The 12,090-nt window shown below is 49.2% G+C and overlaps 1 protein-coding gene across 7 annotated transcripts in view; it reads left to right on the plus strand.

The window, feature by feature from the left end:
- The first annotated feature begins 385 nt into the window (after window positions 1-385).
- The window catches only part of PRDM10 (PR/SET domain 10), a 39,911-nt gene continuing 28,206 nt past the window's right edge, over window positions 386-12,090 (plus strand). For 4 of the 7 annotated variants that reach the window (XM_027907367.1, XM_027907371.1, XM_027907372.1 and 1 more), the window contains exons 1-3: window positions 386-499; window positions 8,977-9,166; window positions 10,821-10,988. In XM_027907367.1, coding sequence (XP_027763168.1) covers window positions 9,074-9,166; window positions 10,821-10,988 — 261 coding nt within the window. In that variant the 5' untranslated portion in view covers window positions 386-499; window positions 8,977-9,073. Of the gene's footprint in view, window positions 583-991; window positions 1,014-6,569; window positions 7,747-8,976; window positions 9,167-10,820; window positions 10,989-12,090 lie in introns of those variants that run through there. The other 3 variants (XM_027907369.1, XM_027907370.1, XM_027907368.1) reach the window with 3 other exon arrangements.

Below are 12,090 nucleotides of genomic sequence, written 5' to 3' on the forward strand. Positions count from 1 at the left end.
TGTCCTGGAAAATTTGGGATTGGGGGGTGGGTTGTGCGGGAATCGCCCCCCGGCCCTCCCCGCCGCCAGGGGGCGCCCCGCGCTGCCCCGCCCCGCCAGCAGGGGGCGCTGCGCGCGCCCCCCACACCACCTCCCACAGCGGGGGGGGCGGAGCACCGCGATAAAAGGTGCGTCCTGATTGGCGGAGACATCTCCGGCGGGGATGAGAGCGGCGCTCCGATTGGCCGCGCGCAGCCGCAGGGGGGAGCGAAAGCGCGGGCCGGGGTCCCCCCCGTGCCCTCCCCTCCCTCGGGCCCGGGTCCTCCCCTCCCCGACCCCCACCCCCGACCCCCTGACCTGGGCGCTCCGAGCCCTCCCTGGAGCAGTTTTGCGCCCCATCGTGGCGGGCGGAGAAGCTTCAGCCAATCAGCGCGCGGCGCAGCGACCTGTTGCCAGGCAGATTATGCTAATGAGGCCCGGGCGGCCGCCCCCCCTCCCGCTCTGCAGCTACCATTGTGAGGTGAGGACAGGTGGGGGGGTTCGGGGCCGCCGCGGGGCCGGCGGCGGCGGCCGGGGCGCGGCGCCCGCACGGGACCCCCTCAGGTAACGCGATGGGACGGTCCGGGAGGGCAGCGCGGCCCGGGGGCGCCGCGGGGACCCGCCGGGGGTTTTGGACTTGTTGTTTTAGTCGCACCCAAGATGGCGCCCGGAGCTGGCGGTGCGGGGCTGGGATAAACCGTTGGCTCCCGCCAGTGGGGGGGGGGGGAGCAGGGTGCACTCATTCCCCTTCACCCCCCCCGCGGGAGAGGTACAGTCCGCTCCCCCCCTTCCCCGGCCCAGCCGGGATCCCCCACCCGCCCGGGGCTCGGCGAGAAGGGGCTGCCCCCACCCCTGTTCCCCCCCTCCCTGCGTGGTACAGTCCGGACCCCGGCACCTCAGCGGCGGGGGGGGCTACCGGAGCCATCTTTTTGCGCCCCCCCCGGCACTGCGGGGGTCTCATCCCTCCACCACTGCTCTGGGCCGCTCGCCCCGCGGTCAGCACGGCTGCGCTGCCCTGGGCTGCCGGCCCGTCCGCCCCGCGCTGCCCGTGCCCTGGCCGGCGGGCCGCGTCCCCCCCGGGCCCGCAGTGGTCGGGGCCGGCTGACCGCCGGGCGCCCTCCCGGGGGGCCGATGGCGCGGGGCCCTCAGGCGGGGCCGGGGGGGGGGGGGAGTGGGAAGACGGGGAGCGGGCGGTGTGGGGGGTATGGGGGGGGGCACGCGCGCCTGCTGATTGGCCGCGGGCCTCGCGCCCCTGCCTCCTATTGGCCGAATTAGGGGAGGGGGCGTCGCACCCCGTGTTCGGATTGGCTGTGTGAGGCGGCGGGGGGCTGCCCAGGGTATATAAGGGGGTGCGGGTGGGGGGGCTGGCAGTCCGCCCTCAGGGGTTGTGAGGGGGTGACTCTCATGGAGTCCCAAATTCATGGGGTTCCCAACTTCATGGGGTCCTGCCCCAGGGGGGTGTCAGGGGACCCCTTGGGGCAGGGTGCAGGGAAAGGCTCCCAGCTGGGCAGCCCTGAGGCTCGGTGTGGAGGGAAGGCAGCCCCTTCCTCACTGCCCTGAGGGGGTTCCGTCCATGAGGGTCTCGGGGCGAGCAGGAGCAGCTGCTGCCGGTGGGAGCTGTGGGCTCACTGCTCTCCCGATGCTGGTCTTGGTGCCACTGTGGTTGTCTTTGCCACAAGCCCCGTTCCTGAGGCCTGGGATGTGGTTATAGCACGTAGCTTTCTGTGCATCTCTTGCTCCCTGGGTTTTGGTGGTGGATTGTCTTGTTCCTTCTCCTGAATCTCCAGGGTTCCATTAAAAATTTGTGGGATCTTGTTAAATGATTAAGTTGGAGTGGAAGAATGAAGTTCCGGTGCTGTGCCTCGCAGAGTTACTCATCCTAAAGGGAAAACTCACCTTTATAGGGTTATTTCACTGTACAAGACGTTCCAAGCTATGTGTGGTCACCTCTTAAGTCTTAGATGTTCATTGCAGAGCCTCAGGAGGACTCTTGCAGGAACCCTAAATCAGAATTTAAACCTGGTTTAAAGCTACTGAGCTCCACAGTCCTGACGAATGAAGGGTCAGTATTTGCAATGCATTTTTTGGTGCCTGAGCACCAACTTGTCTGTTGTATCATGATATATTTGTGGTGCTTACAGGCCCTTAAAGAATGTAAAAGCACGAAAATGGTTGTGTAAAATGCCTGTCAGGACTTCTCTTTGAGTTTCAGTGGGAATACAGACCATACTGAACTTCAGCTTTCTTCTGTGTATTTTTAATAATTCAGTTATTTTTTTTTTCTTTTAGTTCAGTTAGAAGATGACATGCTAATGAATCACCAACTGATTTTACAAGAGGATTCTTTGCTGCTTTTGTGGCCACAATAAAATAATTGGCAGACTCGAGCCTTCTAATGCCTTCATTTCTAGGAAAAATAATACAAGAGGGTGTATTGCTCTAGTCAGTCCTTAAATGGAAAACTTATCTCCTGAACTGAGAGGGGTTTTGGCACTTTGCTACGTTGTGAAAGCAGACAGCTTTATTACCTTGGCCAGAGAATGAGATATCGCTGTCATTGTTATTAATATTATCTGATGGAATAATTGACGATTTGATTTTAGAGAGGAACGGGTCTGTGGTGTCTTCTTACTCCTGCCCTGCACAGAAAATCCCGGGATGAGCATTGCCAGGGCAATTTTCTTTGCAGTCAGCAGCCACTTCAAGTGTGTTCATGACCACCTGCAGCTGCTTACAGCTGTGTAAACTGAATTCTAATGGACTTTAAAGTGTAGCTAATTAGGGGGGCTGCTTTTGTATGGTGAATTTTGTTTGGGCTTAAACAGGAGGTCGGGCCTATTTGTCACTTTTATTTGCTGCCAGTAAAACACACAGAAGTTGTGTTTGTAGCCCCGAGATGTCTCCATCTCAGTGCTCACCTGTTTTAAGGTGCAGATAGTCCATTTGTTGTCGGAGAAGCAGCTGTTCTGAAGGAGCCAGCTTAGGTGTGGTTTTCATGGGCAGGAACAAGGTAGTTTTGTCTTTTGAATTTTAGGAGTGATTTAACTCAGATGAGAGGTGCAAGGGCGTGGGAAAGGGAGCGGCACCATCCACTTGTAGGAAGGGGAACAACCCCTTTCCGTTGCCAGAACCTTTGGGAAGAGCTGCTGGAGGAGGAAAAGATGCGAGACAAGTGGCAGGAGGAAGCTGGAGGGGAACAGTTTGTTTTCTTCCAGCAAACCCTGAGCGTGCCTTCTCGAAGGCTGCGTGGGCAGCACTGCAGCACACATTGATACAGACATTTCTTTTCCTTTTTTTTTTTCTTGTCATGTACTTCAAAATACATGTTTTCCCTGTTCTCTTGCTTTATCAGCTTCTCTCTGTGTCATTTATAAGCCAAGTTCAGGAACGCAGGGTTGGTGCCTCGAGCAGTGATACAGCACACTGTGGTATCACAGAAGATGAAACATGGGGAGAAAAAGCGACGTGGAGAACGTGGTCATGGATTTGGGAAGCTGAGGGTGGGAGAAAGGGGTCAGGTGGAGTGGATGTGTAGATGTTGAGCAAATGGGAGGAGAGGTGACTCATGACCTTGTCTTTGCCCACTCGGAGGGAGGAGGTATCGTGGGAAACTTGGTTAGGCAAGAGTTGGGACTGAACATCCTTAGAGTGGCTCTGAGGAGGTGTCTAAGCCGAGTCCCCAGGAATGTTAAGCTGTCCCTCCTGGATTCTGTGGTAGAAATGAGCTTCTACCTCGCAGGGTGTGAGAACAGTTCCATCAGGCTGTCGTGCTGTCACCTCTGGTGCCTGGGCACTGTCCCTGTGACACAGTGACCACAGCAGGACAGGACTGGCCTCAGTGATCTCAGAGTTCTCCTCCAGCTCGTTGCTGTTCTCATGATGGATGTGCCATAAGGATATGGGTATAGATAGATCCATTATGCACAGTTGGAGTAAAGGCTGAGCTGGTGTTTGGCTGAGCTCTTCTCTTTATTACACGACTAAATAAATTGAAGCCATTTTTCCTTTCGTGGCAATAAATAATCCTTGCTGTCCCAACCCCTATGCATGATTTCCACTTTTAACTCACCAGTAAAGCATAAATGTTGTGGTTATACATTACCTGCTTGTTACCATTGCAGCAAAATGCCCCAGAGCCAGAGTTCCTTGAAACAATATGCGTGTGTGTGTGATGGATGGTGCTGCAGAGGAGGTGACGCAGTCCTGACTCAGTCCTCACTGAGGTTCAAACCCTTCCTGCTGCACTCAAAGCCTGTTCCTGCCAAGGGAGCTCAGGAAATGCACCCTCTCTGCCTTCTAGGCAAGCTGGGGTAATTAAGTTAAGTGTGGGATAAAGCTTTCTGCATGTTCCTTTGGAGCACAATAAATCATATTAAAAGCTGGAGGAAGACCCAGAGTCGTAAAGCCCCTTTTGTGCCGATTTTGCTGCCTTTGCACATGGCTGGGTGGTCAGTGAGCTCAGTCCTGGGAGGATTAAACTGATAGTCCCTGCTGATATTGCTGCAGGGAACCCCAGGTGATGGCAAACCTCCTTTACACCAGGGAGTAAATCACATTATCTGCTTTGTGCACCATTATTGTAAAGTGGGTTCTCACTGGAGACACTGCAGTGGCTTTTTGGCTCCCTGAGGAGGGAGGGGGACTGTGCCCCTCACTCAGCTTTAATATTCCCCCATTCTTCCCCTCCCAGAGAAGAGGCAAAAACAAGTGCTTGCAGCCACTCAGTAGAATGTCCTTAGTGAGACTTGCAGAGGTTGCTGCAGATGAAGTCCCCAGAGATGTTGTCTCTGTATCTTCTTGTGTAGTTGTAGCATCGAAAGAAATTGCCATTCCTTAATAGCCAAGAAAATATGGTTACTGTTGATTTTTGGGGTTTTTTTTTGGTGGTGCTTTTCTCTGAGTTTCAGAGCTTTCCTTTGAAGCACTGCCCGAGTTCACTGGGTTCAGCTCGTGTCCAAAACACTCAGGCACTGAACACAAAACAGCAGTGACTGTGCTGTTCGTGTTTTTCTCTTAGAGCACCATTCACTGCCACTGGGGGGTCGTGGGTGCACGTGTGGGGTGTCACACGTGGGTGTTGTGGTGGCTCAGGGGGTCTGATGCTGAGGGCAGGAAGGACATTTCTACTGGGTAGGGAATGGGAAGGTAAATGTGAATGGTGCAGAGACCAACCTGCTTTGTCTTGAAGGGGTGGTTGATTTACTTGCACAGCTCAGAATGAGCTAATCTTCCACTGGAGGAGATATTTCAAAGTCCTGGGAGCTGAGCTGGCTCTTGGTTCACCCTGTGTTTGCTTCACACCGGTGACACACAGGACTGTCACTGCCTCTCCACTCTGACGTACTGGAGTGATGCTGGGAGATATTTATACCTGCTACCATTTCAGCTTGTGCAATCACCCAGCATGGACTGGGAGAGGCATGCCTGCTGTTTTGGGGAGGTGGATGCTGTCTTTGCAGTTGTTGTAAATGGTTTAACATCTCACACTGGCATCGCTTTCGGTCGTGTGTGATGCTTGTGAGGTTGGATGAAAACGTTGAGGTGCTGACAGAATTGTTGGTGGTGTGCCTCATAATGTGACTAATCTTTCAAATTCCAGCATTTCCAAGTTATTGAAATACTTGTTACGACAAAAAATGATGGAATATTAAATAATATTTGAGCCAGGCCTCTCAAATGTTATAGTGTCATTACCGGTGGATCAGAACCCAGGAGAGAGAATATAGGTGTGACATACATAACACAGAAATTTAACATTAGTTTAGGCAAGCTGTTTGCTTTATTGTTTGGCTAATTTCTACATGGATTATTATTACAACATATAGCCTAATTTCTCCATATTGGGAAAAAGCTGAGTATATCCTATCACAGCTCCTTTTATCTTTAATTATCTTTTTTTTTCTTGTAGGATTTCTGCAATTCGGTTTCGAATTGTTGTACAAATTCATATGGTAATCCTTTGGACATAGCAGAGGTGCTTGTCCTAGTGTTTGTTTAGCTTGTCTGAAAATGTCTGATGTGTGTGGGATATGGTGAGAAAAATCAACAACTGCAAAGGATAATCCATGGGCAAACAGGGCAGAGGGTGCTCCCTGCATGCCAACATTTTGGCAGTGCTTATGCCCAAAGTTCCAAGTTTATTTCTGCTGCAAAACCACCAAAACTGAGAGGAACTCCCAGGGAAGTGGTTTGAGGGGCTGTGGTTGTTGCTGTCAGAGCTGTAATGAGCACTGAAAGGGGGATTTAGGGGGGGAAATGAGATCCTGCAGGATTAACAGCAGGAGTTGGTTACTCCTGTGGAGGAGTAGTGGGAAAAGTTAGTTTGGTCTTTGTCATCAGCGTTGGAAAACTCCCTCAGGTGTTGGTGTTTCCAGGCAGTTCTGTGGCAGTGACTTGGTCATGTTTTGCAGCTCCTGCCCTTGGGCTTGTTTCAATATCAACGCTTGTTCCTGCCTCCTGTGCTCGTTGTTGCCAGCCCTTGGGACCTCTCTGGGACACAGCCTGTCTTCTGCACTCCTCCCTCTCAGCACATCCCTGTTTCCAGGGAAATGCTGATGGAACTCATGGAGACCCAGGCTTTGGTAGGAATGCCCACCAGAGGCAGATCTGGGGTGTGTTTGGAAGTACAGAAGTCGAAAGCATCAGCAAATCCTGCAGCTCGTGATGCTGTCCCTTATTGCTGCACAATTGGCTGAGCTGTTTATTATTGTCATTTCTGTGAAGAACAGCACTAACAGGACCATTTACAGAAACTCCACCACCGAGCCCCTGAAGTTGGCTCAGCCTTGCTTTTTTTTTCCCCAAGGTTTGCGATGAGTGCTGACTTTCAGAACCATGAAATGACTGTCTTCTGCTTTCCTTTGCGACTCTTTGGTACTATTTTTTTTTTTTCCAGAGATGAATCTTAATGCCCCGTTTTGTCTAATAAAGACCCTGCCTGAAGCCTTTGGTCTCCTTTGCAGTGAAGTTGTAAGTTATCTGTGCCAAAATGAGTCTGCAGGAGTGAGTCAGCATCTTCCCTCAGCCCTTCAGTGTCTGCTGGTGGGGAAGGTCAGCCAAAAATTCTGCTACTTGTTACACCACGTGGAATTAGCCAGAACTGTGCCTTTCCCTTAATTCAATCACTGGTTAATTTAATTATATTCTTCTTAACAGGTTAATTATTTTTTTTTTTTAAATCAAGCCACCCAAAATTGAAACTTACAGTGTTTATTTTTATTTTTCTAAGCAATTAGGTAATTGATCAAACCACTGGCTATTGTTAGTGCAATTATCTGGATTGGCTCTTGATTAATACTGACAATTAAGGAAAAGAGCTGTTTGGGATCAACCAACCAAAGAATATCAAGAGGATGGGTGTTAAATTTTCCATAAAAGTTGCTCAGAGTGTGTTAGTGACATAAATGCCTTCATGTGTCACACAGTGGTGATCAAATGAGTGCTGGAGGTCAGTGAATGAGGTAGGATTAGGTATGAGAAAATCCCTGATTTAATCCTCAATAACGTGACAAGGAGCTGGATAAAAGGTGCTGTGTAGGGATGGACGATATTTATTTATAGATCAGAGCTTGTGTGTTCTGGGACATGATATTTATCTAATAATACTTATCTGTGAATGACCCTGGCTTTCACACTTGCAGAGCAAGGCTGATGTTTATCCCCCCTAATTGTTTGCTGTGGTTAATTTGCTGGTACTAATGAGATCCTGAGCTCAAGCGTTGCTCTCAGGTACACGGATTTCTTTTTAATTTTTCTCCTCGGTGCTTTTTGGGGATGTTTTGCATTGAGCAATATCGATGGAGATAAGATTTCTGTCCCTTTATTCCCATTTTTTCCCTCCACTGTGAGACTTCCCTGTCCTGTTGATTTATCCCTGGTCAGGACTGGTGGAACAGTCAGTGCTCAGGTCTGCACAGCTCAGTCCTTGCTGGTAAAATTAGCAGGAGGCAGAAAGTGCCTGCTGCTTTTTTTACCCCTCCTTATCTATTTTTCAGTTTGTCAATGACAAGCCAAATGCTAACATTTATAGGGATAAATTATGACTAAAATAATTTGCATTTAAAATGCAAATGAATGAAAGCATCAGCAAGGAGCCTTCTGCTTCCCTCCTGGAGCACAGGCTGGTACTGGCATTGGATCAGCCCAGAGAGTCACTGGCTATAAAATAAACTTAATTGGAGTTGCTGAGAAATTAAATGGGCTCAGCCTCATGCTAATTCCTGTGATTTAATATGACATTAGAGGGGAAGGATTGGGAAGGTGCTGAACCACCGACGAAAGCAATCACCAGAGCTGTAAATTACCCTGCTGGGATCCCAACAGCAGATTGAGAGGCCCCAATAAAACTGGGAGAGGTGAATAAAATCAAGCTTGGAAGCAGTTTGTCAGGATCTTGGGGCTCCTGTGAATTAGAGGTTGAGTTTCACTGCTCTTTTTTTAGAAGTTGGCTGTTTTAGCACTGCCTTGTACCACCCAGGGCTGTGGTTTTGGCCAAGGTGAAAGCTGCCTGTTCATGGAAAGCCCTTTTGTGCTCCCCCTAAACCTCTTTCTGGCAAACTGGTCATGCATCTCTGAGTGTGGTGTTTTCCTGTTGGAAGCCTAGGGTCCATTTTTTGCATTATTTATTGATTTCTAGGCCTGTGGGTGCCAGAAGGACAGTGAATGTGTCATGGTCTGCCTGTGGCCAAGGAAGAATGTGCAGGGAGAATTCAGTGTAACCTTTCAGTGCTGCTGCAGCAGTGATTGACTTGTTTCCTCAGTGGGACATGGGAAGTGCTGCACAGCAGGACTTGCCCATGGTGAATGAGATAAGATTTCTGTTCCTTTGTTCCCCTCACTAAGGTGTTTGAGTCTAAAAGGAGGTGTTTGTAAAGCCAGGCCTGGTACAGGAGTGTGGTAGCTGATGATAACAATCACCTCACACTGGTTTTCACATTGCTGCCCTCTGCTTTTTTGCAGCCATGTTGCTGAAGATCACCTTGTCTTCTGGAAGCAGAAACACAGTGAACAGATGAATCCCTGCAGCCAGGCATTCCTCCAGTAGATCTCTCTCCTCATGGAACACCCCAGCAGGGAGGAGATGGACTTGAAAGAGGAAGGTTCCCAGGTGTGGGCTGAGTCTGCAGCACAGGAACAGAACACTGCTCAGGTGATCAGTGCTTTTCAGAGCTCATTCTGCTCAGGATGGATTGGGATTGATGTGGAGGTTTAGTTCCCATCTGACCCTGGCTTAGATTATGGAAGCTCAGCTTTTATTTGAGGAGAAATACAAACATATCTGTGGTGATTTCAGGTTAAAGCTTCAGAAACTGAGCTGTGCAAACCACAGCAGTGAAGGCACAGAGCTCTAAAAATGAACTGAACGAAACCAGCCAGTGGCTCTAGAAGTTTCAGTGTCCAAATATATATATATATATATATGCATATAACCACGTGGGAAAGTGAAAGGGTGCTCAGAGTCATGCACATTAACAAAATCTGTGGTCTGTGGCAGCCTGTTTGATGGCATCAGTCGAATCAGTTGGAGCTGTGGGTGGACCTTGGGGAAAGTAATGAATAATTTTTTCCTGTCGGACATCTGGGTACTGAGGAAGGGAGAAATGTTAATTGTAAGTGACTAATGCAGTCAGATCCTGGTGCGTGCAGCTCGTCCCTCTGACTCTGAGACAGCGCAGCTGGGAATTTCCAGAAGGCTGTAAATTGATTTGTTCTTTTAAGTACGTAATGAAGAGGGTGCTGCGTGGCATTTGACCCCCAAGCCGAGACATTCTGCCTCTCCTGGTAATTTCCAGCTCTGAAATTTGCCAAGAAAGGCAGTTTTCGATGCTCCTGTTCCCTTCTCTCTCTCTACGAGGGGATGACCATGCTGCTGTTTGCACACAGCAGTTTTAAGGCTTAATTAGTATTTGCAGAGTGCTCTCCAAATGTGAAACTGGAGTGTTTGCGTGAGGATTTATTGTACAGAATCAGCACTGAGCAGCCACAGGGGAGTACCAGGTGTCTCCTGCAGCATAAGCTGAAAGGTGAAGCAAAATAAACAAAACATGGAACTGTGGCATCGTTTTATGTGAAAGTGTTTGATGTGAATGTGAATACAGATACTCAAACTGGGTTTCCTGCTAACTGTCCTATTTTCCTGCACACTGAAAAAGGTTTTCAGCATATAAAGGATGTCAAAAGCTAAATGTGTTCCTATTTCCACTGGAATTCAATATTCTGGCTTGTTTAATGTAGGCCACTAATCATCATTTACGATCATAATGTTCTGTCAGAATCAACTTGTTGGGATTTAAACTGCTGCCCTAGACATAACTTGTTTCAGTAGTCCTTGGAATCATTGCTTAATGCTTTGAGTTCCATGTTTGTCTGTTAAAATAGCTGAATTTTCTCCTGTACATGCTACAGAGAAACATCTCACATGCCCTACTGCTGCCTCTGAGAGGTGCAGTGCTATGACTTGAAGCAATATCAGAGTTAATAAGTTCTGTTAGCCCTCCATAAGATAAAAGAAATCATCTGCAACTACAGAACTAGCTGAATGAAGTCGTTATCATAAATCCAGAAAGGAATATGAGCATAAAGGGAAACAACACACCAATAAATTCCGTAGATACTGCAGTTCAAAGATGAGCTGCTTCTCTTCTTCATAGTGCAAGAACTAAGTAGAGTGGGTGCCTTTTATACCAGTTGAGTTACAAGGCAGAATATTTCAAGCCCAGGCTCTCCCTGCTTTCCAGGGCAGGCTGTGTTGTCCCCCAGCCCTGCTGTGGTGTCACTCCAGGACGTGTTTTTTCTCCCCCCAGGTGCACTTCGTCCCCGAGGGGGGGGCGGTGGCGCAGATCGTGTACAGCGATGAGCAGGAGCGGGGCGCGGCCCAGCAGGTGGTTTACACGGCCGATGGCACCTCCTACACCTCGGTGGACACCTCGGAGCACACCCTCGTTTACATCCACCCCGTGGAGGCTACGCAGGCACGTGTGTGGTTCCCAGCCCGGCCCGGGTTTGGCACCTAGAAAACAAACCCGGGATGTTTGGGATCAGAGCCAGTTGCCAGCCAAGTGGTACGACTGGAAAATAGCAGTTTTTCCTGCCCACTGCTGAGCAGGGACTTCATGCTGTTCGTTTGTCTGATGTGCAAATGTGCTCATCAAAAGCTGTGGAGGCTAGGAATTATGAAATGCTGGTTATTTCACCGAAGGTGGACGAGATTGTAATTAGCTCAGAGGTGTTTTCCAAAACATGGATAATCTCTCCAGAAATTCTGCCTCTGTTGCATTCAGTAAAAAGCTAGAAGCCATCTATGTGCCTTCTGGAAGAGTCCTTGTTTTGTGTAGCACAGTTGTCATAATTGATGGTTACAATAACAGTCGTGTCTCTTTGCAGAGGATCTCAGTGTGCTCCACCTAATTTTGTAGTCTCTCTGCAGAGCTGTTGATTTTACAGACCTTTTATATTCTTTTGCTCCTGCATAATCACATCAAATAGCTTTTATTCCCTGACAGCACGGTGTTTGGATGGGGTTAATATGCTGTGCATCTGTGTGGCTCTGTGTGGACAGATTCAAAAGGACCAGGCTGGCTTTGTGGAGGGTGTTTTGTAATGTCTTTGCTGACAGGACAGATTAGCAGAGCTGCAGAGTGCACGTACCTGACACCCCCAGCCAGGCTGGCAGGGCCTCGTGGCACGGTCTGTCCTGTGCAACCCTCAGCTGTTACACAAAACCAGCTCCTGGGAGGATATTTGAGGAGGATATCTCTGCCCTTACTAAATTTGCACGTGGGATGTGCCTGATGACTCCTCAAAAGAAAGTGTGCAGAAGTCTCGTGAATTTGCAGGAAGAAAAAGCTCACATTTACCTTCTGTCCTTCCCTTAAGTAGTTTTGGTAGAGCTTTTGAATTGCCTCCTGTAGATTCTGTCAGATCAACAACTGACAAAGTGATTTCTGCAATTGAAAAAGATAAACCAGGCGAAACACTTTAGTTATACAGATGAAAAGGGCCACATAATTATGATATTAAACTTTTGTGGAGCACCACCCAATTTTAATTTCTCTGTGTAGATCCACTTGGGTA

This window comes from Empidonax traillii, unplaced genomic scaffold, assembly GCF_003031625.1.
Source record: "Empidonax traillii isolate 1590-97213 ecotype Southwest subspecies unplaced genomic scaffold, ASM303162v1 scaffold1444:size425056, whole genome shotgun sequence".
NCBI lineage: Eukaryota > Metazoa > Chordata > Aves > Passeriformes > Tyrannidae > Empidonax > Empidonax traillii.